This window comes from Callionymus lyra, chromosome 6 (genome assembly GCF_982586985.1).
Source record: "Callionymus lyra chromosome 6, fCalLyr1.hap1.1, whole genome shotgun sequence".
In the NCBI taxonomy this organism is placed as follows: Eukaryota; Metazoa; Chordata; class Actinopteri; order Syngnathiformes; family Callionymidae; genus Callionymus; species Callionymus lyra.
Genome location: NC_141823.1, coordinates 10,025,597 through 10,044,077, shown reverse-complemented (window position 1 = coordinate 10,044,077; position 18,481 = coordinate 10,025,597). Strand labels below are relative to the sequence as shown.

Below are 18,481 nucleotides of genomic sequence, written 5' to 3'. Positions count from 1 at the left end.
CGCCCGCTCAGCGCGAACCACCATGTTCAACCGTTTCCTTCTCCATTCTCCGGGACAATGTCCCACTTCCTTGACCATTACCGCGAGCTAATGTTTCCCTTTTGCCCTCTCCGCGGACTCATTTCTGCCATCTAACTTGTCACTAACCTTTTTTCCTTCCCTCTATTGTTCGGCTTTTGTTTAGCAACAGCTGTTATCATGGATTTCTTTCTTTTTCTTTTTTTTCCCCCTCTTCTTTTTTTTTTTTTTCGGTCAGCTGTGATTGCCCTGGGCAAAACAGGAGCAGATGGTGTTTTGCTATGCATGAATGGAGCGTTAGAGGAGTTGGATTGAATAGGCCAAGATTTGAATGGTGTCTACACAGCACCTGCCTCTTGTAGCAGCAGGGACATCCTCGTGACATGATCCGTCTTGGCTTCGCTGCGAGGACAGAAAGACGCAGAGGGGGGAACCTCGTTGGGTACCGTCCATATTTATCGATTGTCCTGCGAGTCCTGGCATAATGTGGTGTACAGTCGGTTTGAGTTAATTGGATGTGACACGGCGTGCACGTGTAATCTATCACTCCGGTCGCCCCGGTGCACTTTATCAGTTTAGTTGCTATAGAAACATGTCGGCTCTGTAATAGCCTATATTAACAGGCTAAGTAAGTTGCAATAAAAGGCAATTTCAGCGAACACAAAGCCTATAAAACACTGAGATCATTCAGAGCGGTGGGGGGACAAAGGGGGGGTTTATTTTAATTCCTTTTTTCTCTCATTCTCGCGCTGAACAAGTCCAAGCAAAAAAAAAAAGGAACCGTTATTGTTTCCATGCAACGCAGCGACATCTGTCAACCTCTGGGGCATGATGATCTCCCACAATAAAGAAAGCTTTTTGCAAATCGCTGACAGCCTGCTGTGTAATTTCTTCCACTGTTTAACTCTGAGAATAAATGCTCCAGATGTGTTTGCTCTGCTAAATACAGACAATGCTCAATAAAATATACACTAATCTGGAGTAAATCTCCTCCTTGTGTTTGCTCCGCGGTTATTCCTTTGCTGACGCTAAGCCCTCAAAAGAAGAGTTTGACATTGTTCTCCTTTTAATAGAGTCGCCGATTTAATTGCATGACAAGATGATGGCGGTTTGATTTACGGGACGCCAGCCAGCAAACATTCCACTGCACGATTATGTCTAAAACCACAGGTTGCATAATAAAAAGAAAATCACAAAGTTTTCGTAGTAAAGTGTAAGAGCCTCTTACGTGGCAGGACTAAAACCGGGTTAGCTAATGCGAGCTTTGAATTAAATCCAAGTCTCCAATGAAGGCGATCGAGAGAACAGTGAAACTGACAAATTTAGATGCCTTTTGCTGAAAAATACTCATAAAAACTTTTGTTATTGTTCAACTAATCACCACAATGTAGTTTATGGTATTCAAATAAATGTAAGAGGAATGTTTTTAAAAGGTATTAACGTCTAAAAATGAGTGGCTTGAAGAGAAGAAGTAAAAAATAATTAAATTATTCAAACATTTTATTTTTATAGAGACTTTAAAAAAAAATCCTCACCCATGATTCAAACCAAAAGCTGTCGAGGCACGGTGATATTTTGGCAGCACGCAAAGTAGAAGTAATTCATGTCCACTTGAATTGCAAATGAAAAAGCCGGTGGGATCATTTTCCTGCTAGCGCTGAGCCGCGAAAATAGGATACATTTTGTTTGATCTGTGCCAGTGTTGAAAAGATTTTTCAGGTAAGAAATAAGTTATAAAAGTAAAATAAGTCTGGTGAATTTTTTCAATAAAACAACATTTCCAGATGCTTAATCACATTTAATTATTATATTTACTTCATAACAGGCACCAAACACATCCCGTTGCAACATTTCATGAGTTTAATCCATCCATCTTCCAAACACCAAATCAGCTGTTTTGATTGACAGCTAGCTGATCCACTGTAATCTTTAAGCAGTCCAAGTCAATGGAAAAGAGTTTAAGAAATAGAAAGCGGTCGATTGGTTAATTTCTAACTTGGAGCCTTTTGAAAACAAGCCTAGAACCTAATAAGTGTAACAGTGAGATGTATTTTTCATGCACTTCTTTTTTCCAATATGCGAGTTTATTTTTGCTGTTTGCATCTAAACGCCGGACCGTGACAATAATGGCAACATTAAACCAGTCAGTTGTGCGAAAAAAGGTTGGGGATCCCTGCCTTAAAAGATGCTGAAGCTCTACCTGTCATCATTGATAGGCTTGAACATGACTTTATATACTTCCAAGCTGAACATGGACATAATAATGAAGGGACTCAATGACTACCTGGAAAAAAAAGAATGACAACCAAATAAGCACCAAAATACCCGTTACCATCGTCAAAGATATAATTTTACATTCTTTAAACACAGCAATGCGAAAACAATGATTCAAGATTGTATTGGCATCCTGCAGAAAGATAAAACATAATACCCTTTTCATGCATTTAAATTGTTTTTTTTGTTTTTTTAAGTGGACATTCGCGAAAAACATCTGTTTGCAAACCTGTTTTACTGTGGACGTGAGGAGATTTGACAACACAATACAAATACAAAAGAGCTACAAAGGCAAAAGTCTTCAGATTACATTACTGGAATCTTGTTTAGTTTCTTAAAGTAAAACAAAACAGCCAAGTCAGGCACCAAAATCTAACCATTTAATTAGACCGATATAAGTTTTTATATAATATTTTTATACCATGAAAAACCTTTAAGCCTGTAAAGGTTGGCGCAGTTTCTTCTGTTATCTTAAGCTCATGCAGGGGAAAAGAGAACACAAGGATAAAATAAAGGTTCACAAAAAGCATTTTCTTCTTTCAAATATGAGCTCCTCTGTGGAGCACATTTATTTATCATTTGCTGCTATTAAAAGCATACCTCCCGCCTGCTCGCATCAATCCAGACATAGTCTCATCATTAATTTGTGTGCTCTCTGGTCTACAAGTCATGTTCACGTAATGCAGTTGTTTTTTCCTCATTATTCAAAAACAAGACCCTCTAAAATCCTGCCAAGCGAAGAGGACAGACATTTGCAAAGTAGTCTGTCAGAGGTTGAGATCTCATTACCAACCTCAACCACCGTAACTCAGGGACGTAGACTCATTTACCCGTTTCACATCTCAAAACTCACATGTTACAAAACTGCCTATTACATCTGATGTCACCTTTTCTGATGTTTTAATCCATTTCCTTTGCTGCCGTTTTTGATGTTACAATGTGTTTTAATGCGTTTAAATGAGCTTTTGATGGGTTTTGATGTTTTTAAATATGCTCTGTGCAGTGACCTTGCGTGCCATTGAAGCGGTCTTTAAATACAATTATTATAATTGTTGTATTAGAATAATCTTTCAATACAGTTTGAATTTGGGTTTGACTTGGACTAATTTAAATCAAATGCCAAATATGTTGACAAAATATTAAATAGTTGGATACGGTCGGACCCTGAAATCCAGAAAATGGTGCACGTACAAAAATAGTCATAGCGTGAAATAGCTCAATAAAATATTCAGCATAAAACGATCGATGTTGTCTTAATAAATAAAGATCATCCGTTTGGTGAATGAGAACATATTTATACGTTTGTGAATGATTTAACATCCACTCATGTAACTACAAACACGTGTGTGTGTGTTCATTTTTTATCAATATTGATCGTTAATGTAAGTCTGATGTGAACATCTCAACATGACTAGTGAGGCTGAAATGCATCTGAGCAGTAAATAAGGACGTACGCCACCTACTAACGTGTCGGGAAGTCCGAACTTTTTAATACTTTCTGCCTTATTGATATGGATTTTGACGTGGAAAAGTAGGTCGGTGCGTTTTTTCTACGTACGACCTCTTGGCACATGGGGCCCCCGGTTATTAACTTAGTTTAATAAATGAAACACTTTATATATAAGATATATTTAGTAATATATATCATTACTATTCACCCATCAGTATTCAATAACTCACTCATTTAATGCTCATGTTGTTGTGAATGTTTGAAGTTCCTTTTTTTTTTGATTGAGTGATTTAGTCAATATTATTGTTGTTGTCATTATTATTGTTATTTGTTGGAATATGCTTGGAGTACAGTTTCAATTTTGTTTTGCGTTTGTAAGAAAGACACGTCACATACAGTTTTGTTTTTAACCTGTGAGTTACTATATGGAAGAACATAACGTAGTTTCAATACTCCATATTGATATTTTTAATACATTTACCATTCAATCATTCAATGTTCAATAACTCTTAAAACGTTGAAACCAAACTTACTAACTTGCTTTTATATCAATAACTCCTATGCTTGTTTGCGTTGCTTTTTCTTTTCATGTTTTTCATCGATTTATTTAGTTTGTTTTTTTTTGTTATTATTATTTGTTAGAATATCCTGGAAATGCACTTTCAATGTTGTGTTGTGATTGTAAGTAAAGAAGGTTTAGTTTGTAAATTGTGAATTAGTTCATAGAAGACCTGGTTACAAACTTAGTTTAATAAACAAAAGATTTTAAGACATGTTTAATATCTTTACTGTTCACTCTCTAAAGTCCAATAACTCTTGAAACGTTGATTCATGTCCTGCTTAAGAACATAAACAGTCATTAATATCGCGTATGTTCTTGTGTTTACACTTGTTTCGATGCGACTGAATGAGTTATTAGGTCATTAAACAGAGATGTTTGATCAAAGTGACGTGGAATCATTAAATATTAAATCTTACCTTTGGACGCGTTTCTTTCTCCAGGAGCGATGACGTCACGTGGAGGAAGTGACGCACTTCCCTGCGCCGCCATGTTGTCCGTGGCGAACCCCGAAAAAACACGAGTTTAAAGTTCATATTCAACATTCAGGATGTCCCGTGATCCAAACTTCCACTTTTGCAACGACGGAGTTGCAAAGTGGATTTTTTCACGACTCATTTCGCTCGCTCCGGGAATGGCTAACATGCTAGCAGTTAGCCGTTAGCATCCAATTCGTTCTCAAATTCTCCGATAATTCTGCTCACTTTGAAAAATATATTATATTTTATATAATAATATTCTCAGTCAAGTCCAACAGCGTTCTGAGCCCGAACCGAACCCGAGCAGGTCCACAAGAATTGACAATTAGCTTGATAGCAAAACACCTGACGTGGTCACATGACCAGAGGTTAGAGGTGACTTTTCAACCAATCAGAATTCAAGGTTAGAAATCCCTGTCGAACATTGTTTATACTCTTTTTTTTTTTTTTTTAATAAAACAAATACAAACTAATATTATATAACAAATAATAATATGTTATTGAATCGTTTGTATTATTAATACGATTTTATTATTTCATTCAATCAACCAAAAAACATTTTAATAATAATTCTATTAACAGTTGTTTTTTTAGTTTATATATATACAGTATATATATATATGTATATAGGGGCATCAATATGATACATTGTGATACTGTAGGAACAAGGATATATTTGTATGTAATATATTGTCGAGTACTTGACTCTGGTGTTGCAATACTTACAGACCACATGACTCTTGACCTGTTACTGCTTTAATTTGTTTTGAAACCAAAATATGACCAAACATCATCTTTAAAAAGCTGCTGGAGTCGACTGTATCCTCTTGTCCTCAGTCATCCCCAGCATCACGCAGGGTTTAATTGTTCCTTTAGTAGCGAAGGACGTAATTACTGCTGCCTTTTAACGGCTAGAAGTTTAATTGCAACATAAAAACAAACAAAATCCATGAATATTTACATGTTAATTGTCAATAAAAAATGTAATTACCTTATTCCAAACACACTTTGTTGAAATCTAACTATAATTAAAAAATAATACATGATTTAAAAGCAAAAATTAATAATTGATTGTGCTGATCAATACTGTTATCTTTTAAAAAAAAACACATCGCAATATTAGTGTATTAACATTTTTTCAAACCCCTTTAACTTTTGTAATGCTATGTAAAACTTTTGCATGCCATATTAGCCTTTTTCTCTATTTTGATACGACTTGAAGCTAAATGGATTGTTTTGTTATTCATCACTTCCGCAAATAAACGAACCCTTTGATGGATCGTGTCGGAACCATCAACCATGTCGTGAACGGGTGTGAAAATATTTATACTCGCTGCCTCACATATGCTATTAGTCTTGTTGTGGAGGTCGCTCCATTAGTCCCCGCGGGGTCAGAAGTCCTCTAAACAAATGTTACAATCGCTCAGAAAAACTAGGCGATCCATCCCACCTCGGAGCCCCCTAAACAAAGTTCATCCGAGGGGTTACTCGAAGCTAATCACCACAAGGTCAAGAAGAATTCCTCGAATCCACGACGTTGACTAGTTCTTCATCTGAGGCCTCGGAGGTTTGGTTGGTCAGATGGTCAGTATCGGCGGGAGCTTTTGTTTTTGCCGCCATTGTGTCTGTGCGCTGGACGGGAAGACGACAAAAGGAGCAAATAAATCATTAAAAAAAATACCGAATCCCTTCCACGTGGAGGGTTCGCGGGACAATTAGGTCACCATGTGATTGCATTACTCAAATGACATATTAATGTCAGGACGGCCTTAATGCATGTCATCAGCCTCGGTTAATGGTGGGGTTGGGGGGGGGGGGGGTAGATTTATTTTTGGTTTGAATCTCTCGCCGCCGAAACATGTCAAACCCGACCAATCCCCATCAAGGGAGGTGGAGTGCATCGTTTTCCCGTGAATTATGAGCAGAAGTGTTTTGAAAGTAGACGTAACCTTTTTATTGCAGAGTCCCATAACTCCAACCCCGGCTGTGAGATATTTGTACACACAGTGACCGCTTTACTGAGGGGTTATGGAATAACAAGGAGCTCCATGCATTATTAATGCGCTCTGCTGTGAATCTGTTCAGAATAATAACAGCCATTTTCCCAGAGCCTCATTATTGTGTGTTTTTAAAGTGTTTGGTATCCATGGACACGCTCTCGCTGCTAACGCGCTCCTCCGACTGTATTAGGATTCAGGTCATGCTCGGCACTTGCTGTTTTTAATTTTCATTTCATCATAAGCCCTTTAAGACTGTTGCCAGTGCTTATTTGCAGTTTTTTTTTTTTTCTTCCCGCAGACCTCTTCACTCGCGCTCCTGACAGGACAGATGCCGCAATTAATCACGGCGGAAAAAAAAAACGGGCATCGTGGCTCGGCAGCCTCGGCACCGAATTATAAATACATCGCTGGAATTAATTGAAGGGCAAAAAAAAAATATTGGAAATTCCATCAGGCAGCTGTCACAGAAGCAGACTCTCTTTCTCATTTGTAAGTAACATTAACTGAATCTTAGCCCTGCCTCACCACCACCACCCTTTTTCTTTTTTTTTCTGGGCCAGTGGATTCACAGCCCATTGTGAAGATATGATAATTATTGTTTGCCTGCCGTCCCCCCCGTCCCCCCCTCTCGCTATTTTATTCAAGGGAGCTCAGCAAACCCTCTGGGGATGTCTTGGAAATGCTGGGTTTTTTTTTTTTTTTTTTTTAGGGAGAGAGTTAAAAAAAGAATCCAGTGCATTGGTGTGTGAGAAATGGGAATGTTATTGAGACAAGTACCAGTTACATGTTGACCTTGGCCGTTATCAACATCATTTGACAAGCCTGTACAAACCAGACGCTGGAAAGGAACACTCGTGCCGTGACGCTTAATCAGCAGATGTGAGGAAATAATAAATAATCATACAAAAAATTAAGCTGAAGGCAAAAGACGTGTTATTGAACCTTTATTATTTTATTATTTATTATTATTACTTTATTATTGCTTGATGGATCTACTGACTCCTTTAAGAAACATCTTAAGACGTTTTTATTTGTTCAGGCTTTCCCTTGATTTTCTGGAACTCCTGTTGTTGTTATCAGTTTTATCTTGATCTTTAAAATATATACGTTATTGAATATTGTTTTGATTGTTTAAGCGCTTTGTGACCCTGGTCTGGAAAAGCGTTATACAAATAAAAATGGCTACTGTAGGCAATGTTACGCTAATGCTAACATTATCACATCACCTTGAGTTTCTGTTGAGGAAATCTATATTTTTTTGGCAGAATTTATTTACCACCCTCTGCATTTTATTAGCATGAAATGACACCTGCTAAAAAATATTTGCAAAAGCAGACAGAAAGAAACAAAAGTCGTGTCTCAGCATGTCAGTAAAGCGGGCAAAACATTAGTTGTTGACGCGAACCATTTACTAACAAAACAGGCGTCAAAATGTGGTCGTGTCATTTCGCTAAACTCAACTGTTTACAAATAAAAAAGAAGAAAGGATGAATAAAAAGTTGCAGTCATATTTGTCAGCATAAAACAGACCTTTTGGTAGCAAAATAGACATCAACATGCTGTGATAGCGCTAACCTCTACTCTTTGGCCAGTTAGCAATGTTAGCCTAATGCTAACATCTTGACACATGTACATTAGCTTGAGTTTCTGTCACAGAAATCTACATTTTTAAGTAAAATTAATTCATTAAACCCATTATATACTCATGACGTGATAAATGCTAAGACAGACAGGAAAAAAAAAGTTGCAGCCGTCTATGTCTTAGTCTGTCAAATTGACAACAGACGCCAAAATCCTGAATTTGCGCTAACCCTACATTTGGCTAGTTAGCAATCTTACCCTAATGCTAACATCTTGACACATGTACATTAGCTTGAGTTTCTTTCCCAGGAATCTACATGTTTACTTGAAATAAATTCGCTAAACTCTTCATTTTATTAGCATCAAATAGCACTTAAAGAAAATATTTGAAGAAGAAGATGATGTCAAAATGCTGTCATGTTATTGCGCTGACCTTTACTGTTTGGCAACCGTTGGCAATGTTACGCTAATGCTAACATTATCACATGTACGTTGGGTTTATGTCACAGAAATGTACATTTTAAATGTAATCAATTGATTAGAATGCATTGTATACTCATGGCATAGCAAATGCTAAAAAATGTTAAAAAATATAAAAGAAGTAAGTGAGAAAAAGACAAAGTTGTGCGTCTGCTAGGTTGGCAAAAAGTTATTGGTTGTTGACAATTTTGTAGCAAAACAGATTTCAAAATGCCATATTTGTTTCTTAACATTAAATGTTTGTTTCTTTTCAATAAAAATCTACATTTTACATGAAATTAATTCACTGCATGCTTTACTGTGTTAGCATAAATTGCCTCAATAAACGTTTTAAAAAAGGAAAGGAAGAAAACAGAAGGAACAAAAGTCTTGTCAGTCAACTATTAGTTGTTTACAGTTTTTTTTTGTGGCAAAATAAGATGCTAAAATGCCATCATGTTAATGCCTTACTTCTTCTGTTTGCTAGTTACCAAAGTTAAATAAATGCTAACATTGTCACATTTGCTTAAGTATATGTCGTCTTTTTTAGTTTTGTAAAACATTAAAAGAAAAAAAGAAAGAAACACAAAAAAACGTTGTTGACGACAGACCATTTAGCCAAACACATATAACAGCGCTAAACTCTACTGTTTGGCTAGTTAGCGATGTTGACCTAATGCTAACATCATCACACATTTACATTAGCTTGAGTTTCTCACACGTTTTCACTCTTTTGTTTTGTTAAAATTAAATAAAAATTGCTGAGAAATGTATTTTAAAAAAGGAACAGGGTGTGAGCATGATGTAGCAGCTGCTAGGATTGAAAAGATGAAGATGGATGGATGACAGATCAGGATAAAAACAAGTGTTTGGTCGTGTTCTTCTCAGCCGGAGCCGTTTGAACGTGAAACCAGATGACGTTAAGATTTCAAAGAGATAGTGTTTCAATATCGCTCTTGATCAGCCACCAAGACACACAGAAGCCTTTTTGTTTCTCTCGCTTTGAAATAAAGAAAAAAAAAACAGTTTGTTTTATGTTTTCCACGTCGTTATTAGTCGGAAATATCAAAACAACCTTCAGGGACGGATCAAAAGAATCTCCACAGCAATTAATATACACAAGAATTGAAAAGTGTGAAATATATTATGTTTTATTATTTTAAAAACATAATATATTTAATTTTAGAAGCAATTAAGTGATGTTTTAGAGGAACTTCTAGTCAAACATATTGAGTGGTAACTGTCATCACATTTTCATGAAACCAAATTAGCACAGCAATTAAATACATTTAAAAAACGAATTTACTGACAATACATTCATATTTCGATAAATTGCAAATTAATGTATTTTTCAATTTGCAATTTACATTCTTTTTGTTGCAATTAAACTTCATGGCGCTAGACGGCAGCACTTTGACCTCCGCAGTTAAATAAACAATCAAATCCCAGCAGTGACTGAGGATGAGAGGATACAGTTGACTCCAGCAGCTTTTAAAGCTTTTTTTTCTTTGAAATCGTATAATTTTTAATCAATACAGTCCGTGTAAAATAAAATATTTCAAATTAGAACATTTCCAATTGTATGCAAATATTGACACCGTTTGTTCATTCTGCAAGATCCCCGTGATGACTGAGGACAAGAGGATACAGTCGACTCCATCAGCTTTTTAAGCTTTTTTTTGCTTTGAAATCATATCGTTCTTAATCAATACAGTGTGCGTAAAATAAAATATTTCAAATTAGAACATTTACAATTATATGCAAATATTGACACCGTTTGTTCATTCTGCAATATCCCCGCGATGACTGAGGACAAGAGGATACAGTCGACTCCATCAGCTTTTAAAGCTTTTTTTTTGCTTTGAAATCATATCGTTTTTAATCAATACAGTGTGTGTAAAATAAAATATTTCAAATTAGAACATTTACAATTATATGCAAATATTGACACCGTTTGTTCATTCTGCAATATCCCCGCGATGACTGAGGACAAGAGGATACAGTTGACTCCATCAGCTTTTAAAGCTTTTTTTTTGCTTTGAAATCATATCGTTTTTAATCAATACAGTGTGTGTAAAATAAAATATTTCAAATTAGAACATTTACAATTATATGCAAATATTGACACCATTTGTTCATTCTGCAAGATCCCCGCGATGACTGAGGACAAGAGGATACAGTCGACTCCAGCAGCTTTTAAAGCTGTTGTTTGAACATATTTTGGTTTCAAAACACATGAAAGCATTTACGACGTCTTGAAGTCATGCTGTACTCGGACAATACCACAAATGTTGTTCCTTCAGTATCACAATATATCGCATCGTTGCTCCTGTATCGTGATACTCATCGTATCGCCAGATTCTTGCAAATACACACTCTTAGTTACGGTGCACTGATTATTTTCAAAGTAGAATATTTAGGACAATTTAACAAAAGCCTCAGGGAACAGCAGATATTTGTCAATGAAAGAAGAAAAAAACTTTAAAATCAGGTTTGTGATCAATAAGTTTAATTCTGAACAGAGACACAAAGAAATATATAATACTTCATACAAAATTATGGCTGCTATCATATTAGTGATGGAATGTCTCTGGGGTTTTTCCGTCCTCATGACCAAGCAAACGTTACTTCCTACGGTGAAGTTCTTAGACGCTTCAATCTATGGAGTTTCTTCTGAAAGCGGGTGGTTGGTAAGCAAAGTAGAAAGAAAAGGAAGCTGCTATTGTAACTCATAAAAAAGTATAAAAGAGCAGAAAAGCACTATGTGATATATCAATCCACAGGTCATTGAACAATGATTTCATTAAAGCCTCACATATTCAAACTTTACAACAGCTGATTTTCTCTTCAAAGAAATGTACAACATTTGCTTTTTCACGTCTTCTGTACAGCTTTGAAAAAATACCTCCCGTGTGTGTTTTTTTTTTTACTTTGGCAGTACAACGGACTGATAGTTTTGTTTTTAAACGACATCATCATGTAGCAGAGTAAAAATACACAAATCCTGTCGTTTTTTTTGTTGTTTTTTTTAAATCCTGCAATTTTGTTTTTAACCGTAAAATATCCCCCTTTTGTTACATAAAATAAAAAACATAATTTAATTGTTAAACATCTGCGGTAGAAACAAATAGCTTTAACAGTTATTTCCGGGGGACGGTTACACGATTGGTAGGAGGAAGTCGTGGCCTCGGCTTTTTCTAGAAAACATAGAGAGAAAATTACAGCAAAAAAGTTTGTGGAAAAAAAATGGCCTCGGGTCTCGTCGATCGCTCGTACATCCTTCGCTTCCAGCGGGAACTTGATGATGAATGCGTTTGAATATCATTCGTCTTCCATCCTTCGCCGGGATTTCATCCGTCGTTTCCAGATAAAAACGGCAGGTAAAGGAGAAGAAATGTGTCCCTTAGTTATGGAAGTGTATCAGTGCTTCTGATATTGAATGGTTGGATTCAACAAATGTAGAAACTTTTTTTGTTCAAATGCTTTTAAGGATTTAATCGGTTTTTTTAAATAATTTGTAGCTAAATTTGTTTTCACTGAATAATCATATTCAATAAGTTGTATTGAAAATGTTTTTATTGAATAATTTAATTAAATATTTCTTTAGGTAGAAATTGTATTTTTTTTTCATTAAAAGAAATAGTTTTATTTTGCACATAGAGTTTGATATTTGAATTCCAAAAACTCAAAAATAAAAGTCTATGAATTCAATATGTTTTAATTCATACTTTTAAATTCAATATAAAAATGTTTTTAAAGAACCGTCTCAAAAAAATATGTTTTAAATTGAATTTAAAAGGCTACGGATTAAAAAATATTGAATTCCGAAAATGTATTTATTAATTATTGGTATTTGAATAGGAATACAAGTGTATTTAATTTAAAAAATATATTCTATAATGTATAACAATATATAATATTTAAAAGAAATTGAGACTATTTTTTATTTATTATTTGAAAAGGATTATAAAAAACAAATTCAACCTTTGAATACACAAATTATTGAATTATTCACTTAAAATGTACCTATATTTAATTAAATACAATTTTAATTAATTAATTTTTAAAATACAATATATTGTTATACGCTGAATCAATGTTTAAAGTAACAATCGAACCCATGACCTTTATTATTTTTAAAATAATTATTTAAAAATGACAACCTTTCAATATACAAATTATTGAATTAAATTAAAAAAGATTCAATGCTTAATGAAAACATCAACATTTCAATAAAAAAAGAATAAAGTTCAAACATTTAATTGTTAAATTCAACCATCAATGATCCGCTGACTCACTTCCACACTCGACGGCCGGCGAGAGGTTCCTCCAGTTGCAGGATCGGTAGAAAGCTTTTTTTTTTGTTTGTTTGTTTTTCTTGGAGCTGATTTAACAAACGTGGCCTCATAAATAAAGCTTTATCATTAAATAAAAAGACAAAAAAAAGTTCACCCAGTCGAGTTCATCCAATCGTGAAGGACTCCACAAACCAAGAGCCGGGGGTTCGGTCGAGTCTCGTCGGGCTTCTTTCGCCTGCAGCCTATTTTATAGACACCGAGCCGGCAGAAAGCAACTGTACACACGAGTGCATATCCGTCTATAACAATGGACAAGTTCTTGGTATAACATTCTAAAAACCGACACACTTCTTAAGTGCAACTTAGAAAAGCAACATGAGCTGATGCTTTTTTTTTTTTTTTCTTCCTCTAATGCCTGTTCTTCAGGGTCTCAGTAGATGCTGACCTGCGACAGGACCTGGGCCTGGATCTGAGAGGGGTGCTGCTGCTGCTGGGGGGTCGGCTGGGGGCTCCCGAGGGAGGCCGAGTGGGGGGTGCCGGGCGAGTGCTGTGGCGGGGAACACTGCGACTGATGCTGCTGCTGCTGCTGGAGGTGTTGCATCTGCTGCTGGTGCATCTGATGCTGCATCTGCATGTGTTGCATCTGCATGTGTTGCTGCTGCTGCTGCTGCTGCTGCTGCTGCTGCTGCTGCTGCTGCTGCTGCTGCATGTGGTGCTGCTGCAGCTGCTGCTCGAGGTGATGCTGGAAGTGCTGATGCTGCATCTGCTGCTGGATCTGCTGGTGGTGCATCTGCTGCTGCTGCATCTGATGGTGCTGGAGGTGCTGCTGCATCTGCTGCTGCTGCTGGAGCTGCTGCATGTGCTGCTGCTGCTGCATGGGGGGGCTCATCTGAGACCCCGCCGTGGACTGGGCGCCCGCCACCATCCCGCCTCTGCCGCCGCCGCCGCCGCCGCTCATCTGTCCTAGCATCTGCGGCGACATCCCGGAGGGCATGTTCTGGTGCGAGACGGCGACCGAGGTGACGATGGGGTTGCCGCCCCCTAGTCTCATCTGCAGGGGTTTGGGGGCGATGGCCCGCGGGATGGCCTGCTGGAGAGCCTGGGACGCCGAGGGCATGGAGGGGTGCTGGTTAAGCGGCGAGGGCAGCACCAGGCCCGGGGAGAGGCTGGTGGATGCCAGGGTCTGCTGGACCGAGCGTATGGTCTGAGCCTCCGCTGACTCGGCTGCAGCCTGGACACAAATGCGACGTTTGCAGAGTCAGAGACGAACTCAAACTACTGTTTTTTACACATTATTCAACTTTAAGCATCATTCTAGATTGAAATATGACATTTTCTAGCTTTAGAATTTAGATTAAAATATACTTATGGTCATTGTATTGTCCATTTTTCAACAAAAGTTATATTTTCTTCAATATCTACTGAGGAAAAAGTTTAAGTATATATATATATATATATATATATATATATATATATATATATTTAAGTTCCTTTTTTTAGATCATAGAATCTTTTTTTCGATTTTTTAAATGAATGTTTTCAAATGTATTTCATGATCGTAGAATTGTTTAAAATATGTTTAATTTTCTTAAATATCGGCAATTTTTTCATGCAAAAAAGACATTTAAATAAAGGAATTGTACTTCGCTGTACTGTATATTTATATTCTTAAAAAAAATAAAATCAGGATTTAATACCAAGGCTGGACTCGACATTTTTGTAATCAATTTTATATTCAAGTGTGTGTTTTAAAATGTCATTTATGCCGTTGATCTTTTTTCAAAGGGAGTGCGTTTGTGTATTTTCCAAATGATGCTACATTTACTTCACTATCTGCCAGTGAATCAACGTTAATGTCAATTTAATTTGGGTGTTTCTAGCTGTTGTGATAGTACTTGTAATACTTCCTTAACTAAAACTAGCTTTTCAGTGGAATACAAATACTTTGTTTTACTCTAAAACGTCCCACAATATTTCTCCGAGGCTCACCCCCTCTCAGCAAACTCAGCCGAGTGCATTTCGTTTTTTGTTTAAATTGTATTTAATAAAGATTCTCTTCCCTTTCTCCATAGGATCGAGCTTTAAGGAGTGACAATCATTTAACCTTGAATCATAAAAGTGTAAAGTAGTTGCTAGTTTGTTTCATGGGTTACGTTCCCATGACCTCGCGCGTTCACAAGATCTGTAGCGACCACTTTGTTTTTCACTTAAAAAAAATCAACATTTATCTGAATAAGCCGTCCTTCTAAACAGCCCTTTGAGTAACAAAGATCCAAACAGTTCCCATAATACTTTGCCGCCCAGCCGACAACACTGTACTTTCAATGCTTACCTTTGAAACCAAGCTAGCGCGATACGCTGCCAGGGCCTTTAGATATTCTTTTTTGGCGGCTTCTGTCTTGCTTTTGTAAACCTGAGACGAAAACACCAGATTTTAGTATCTTGAACCCCACCATCCCATCATCTCGTCGTCCCCCCATGTCTGGGACGTACCTGCTTCTGCTCCTCGCCCAGACCGTCCCACATCGACGCCACGATCTTGGACACTTCCCCGAAGGTGGCGTTGGGATTCTGACCCTTGATGGCCGCCTGCGTGTCCCTGAAGAAGAGGGCGTACGCCGAGACCGGTTTCTGAGGCTCGTTGGGGTCCTTCTTCTTCTTCTTCTTTGGGGTTTTGGGCTTCTTGGCGGGGTCCATGGGGGCGGGCCGCTTCTCCCCGACCACCTGCTGTGAGAGTCAGAAGCGTGAGTGACGCAGACGGATGAGGACGTCGAGGACGGAGGTCTTCGCTCCAGTCTTACCCGGTTTCCTTCGTCCTGGTCGTCGTCGTTGACGGAGCTGGAGGGGGACGGGGTGGCCGACTTGCTGGCGGGGGGCGAGGGGGACGCGTGGGTGATGTTGGGCCCCCCCATGTTGAGGCTCATCTGTGCGTTGAGTTGGGTCTGATTGATGGTGCTGAGCTGAGTCCTGGACATCATCCCGTTGTTGCCGTTCATGCTCATGATGGACTTCATCAACATGGCCGAGTTGGGCGGATACTGGTGGAGCTGATGACCTCCCACGTTCTGCAACAACAATTCATGACGATTCATTCAACAATTCATCGTTCACTTCAAATCTTTTCAGAGCCTAGTACAGTGTAGTATTTATAATTCAAGTTTTAATCGTGAAAGATGAATTGAGGATTCAAGTCTAGCAAGTTTGTGCTCACAGGAAAAAAGGTCATGGGTTCGATTGTTGCTTAAAGTTCTACAGGATCAGCAGAGTATCTGTGTGTCAATCGATGACTAAACTGTGTACATGTGTGTCTAATAAACAAAGACATTTATTACAGTAAGCAACAGACACAGAAAGTATTGACATAATTTTGGTTCTATTAATTATTAATGTCTTAAGGGTGGGTTTTATTTATTTTTTAAATAAAAAGAGACCAGTTTTCCTCTGAAGTAAGACTCTAATCAAAACTTTTTTTCGATCATGTTTGCTAAAAAAATAAACTTGAAAAGTGGTTAAAATGAGTGAGGAAGAAACTATATGAGAAAGTATCTTTGCAAAAAAACATTTGAAAAAAAATTCAGCTTTTGCCGATTCAGCGATATCGTGGTATATATTTATTTTATGCAATAAATTGCAAATTAACGTAGTTTTCTATTTACAATTAACATTTTTGTGTTGCAATTAAACCTCAGGACACTAGACGACCGATCTGTAGTGCAAATTAAAAGCAGAAAAATGTAAATATACAATAAAGTTTTACCTTACCTTACCTTACCTTTAAATATACAGTAAATATGTTTCACTATTTAAAAAAAGTGGACGTTAAAATGAGTACTTTGAGGGAAAAATACTAGTTTAAAATTCATAGATTCATTGTCCTGAGATAACAACAGTAAACTTTTATTTTGTCCAATGAATGTTTCATTTATTCACTTTTTCAATACTTTTAACCCTTTAAACTACTGAACCATTAAACAACATAAATGTATAGTTTGTCATAATAGAATATATATTTAAAAAAAATGTTTTAAGTTAACATTCATTTTAAAATAATATATATATTTTTGTTATTCTTTTTGGATTCCCTTAAAAAAATAAAAACATATTTTGCTTTTATTAAATCTTACATAATAATATGTTTATTCAACAAACCCATCATTAAAGGACAAAAACATAACATTTTTTTCTTCTTTTACCATTTTCCAGCAACTTTATTTTCTAACGTGTTTGTTTAAAGTGAGGAAAGGTCTCTACTATCACATGACGTTGTGGAAAGTCGACTCCATTAATCAAGTTTAAAAAGCGTTTATTACGATCACTGAGAAGCTCCCGCGAGAGAAGAGTGATCAGCGAGCAGTCGGAGTCGACGTCAACACAACAACAACAACAACAACACTATAACAACAACAACAAAAAGAAGGTGATTTGTTCTCCCCCAGTACTTCCATCTGGTATTCAGCAGCACAGACTCAATCTCTCTCGACATCAACACATCATAAACCCACAGACGTTATTGAAGGAACCTGATGAAGCTCCGCCTCCTTCACACACACACACTGGTTCTACACAAATACATTCCACTGTCAACAGCTTATCTTGAACACAATCTATGACACACGTCTGTGTACGTGTGCGGGAGATTGTGCGACACTTCACTTCCTGTGACCGTTACAGTAGATTCTTCTTTTACCTGAACGACAACGTGTCGAAGTTGAAGATACTTTTTGTTTGTGATTGTGTGTGTCTGCGTGTGTATTTCTGTGCGTGTTTATCTCTGTGCGTGTGTGTCTCTGTGTGTGTGCGTTTCTGTTTGTGTGCATCTGTGTTTACCTGTGTGTAAGTGTCTGTATCTGTTTGTGTGCCAGTAAGTGTTTGTTTGTGTGTGTCTGTATGTGATTGTTTGTGTGTGTCTGTATGTGATTGTTTGTGCCTGCATGTGTATCTCTGTGTGTGTGTGTCTCTGTGTGTGCATTTCTGTTTTTGTGCATCTGTGTTTACCTGTGTGTGAGTGTCTGTATCTGTTTGTGTGCCAGTAAGTGTTTGTTTGTGTGTGTCTGTATGTGATTGTGTGTGTCCGCGTGTGTGTTTGTGTTCCTCTATGTGTGTGCCTGCTTGTGCTTCTGTGTGTGTCTGTATATGTTCGAGTATGCATGTCTTTGTGTGTGCGTTTCTGTTTGTGTGCCAGTGTTTGTATGTGTGCCTGTGCATCCGTGTTCACCTGCGTGTGTGTGTGTGTGTATGTGTGTGCGTCTGTGTATATTTTTGTGTGTGTGTTTCTCTGTCTGCAGGTGTGAGTCTTTCTGTGTGTTTTTGTCAGCGTGTCTGTGACTACTTCTGCGAGAGACTTTTATATAATTGTAATGTGT

At 37.3% G+C, this 18,481-nt stretch overlaps 2 protein-coding genes across 3 annotated transcripts in view; both read right to left on the bottom strand.

The window, feature by feature from the left end:
- sall1a (spalt-like transcription factor 1a) overlaps positions 1-18,481 on the bottom strand; it is a 369,520-nt gene that overhangs the window by 302,523 nt on the left and 48,516 nt on the right. The gene's annotated exons all lie outside the window — the stretch shown is intronic.
- Positions 12,925-18,481, bottom strand: part of tox3 (TOX high mobility group box family member 3) — a 57,619-nt gene continuing 52,062 nt past the window's right edge. Inside the window, exons 4-7 of one of the 2 annotated variants that reach the window (XM_087793537.1) lie at positions 15,920-16,183; positions 15,612-15,845; positions 15,451-15,531; positions 12,925-14,349 (exon numbers count right to left, since the gene is read on the bottom strand). In XM_087793537.1, the coding sequence (XP_087649663.1) occupies positions 13,549-14,349; positions 15,451-15,531; positions 15,612-15,845; positions 15,920-16,183 (1,380 nt within the window). In that variant the 3' untranslated portion in view covers positions 12,925-13,548. The remainder of the gene's footprint in view (positions 14,350-15,450; positions 15,532-15,611; positions 15,846-15,919; positions 16,184-18,481) is intronic. The other variant, XM_087793538.1, reaches the window with a different exon arrangement.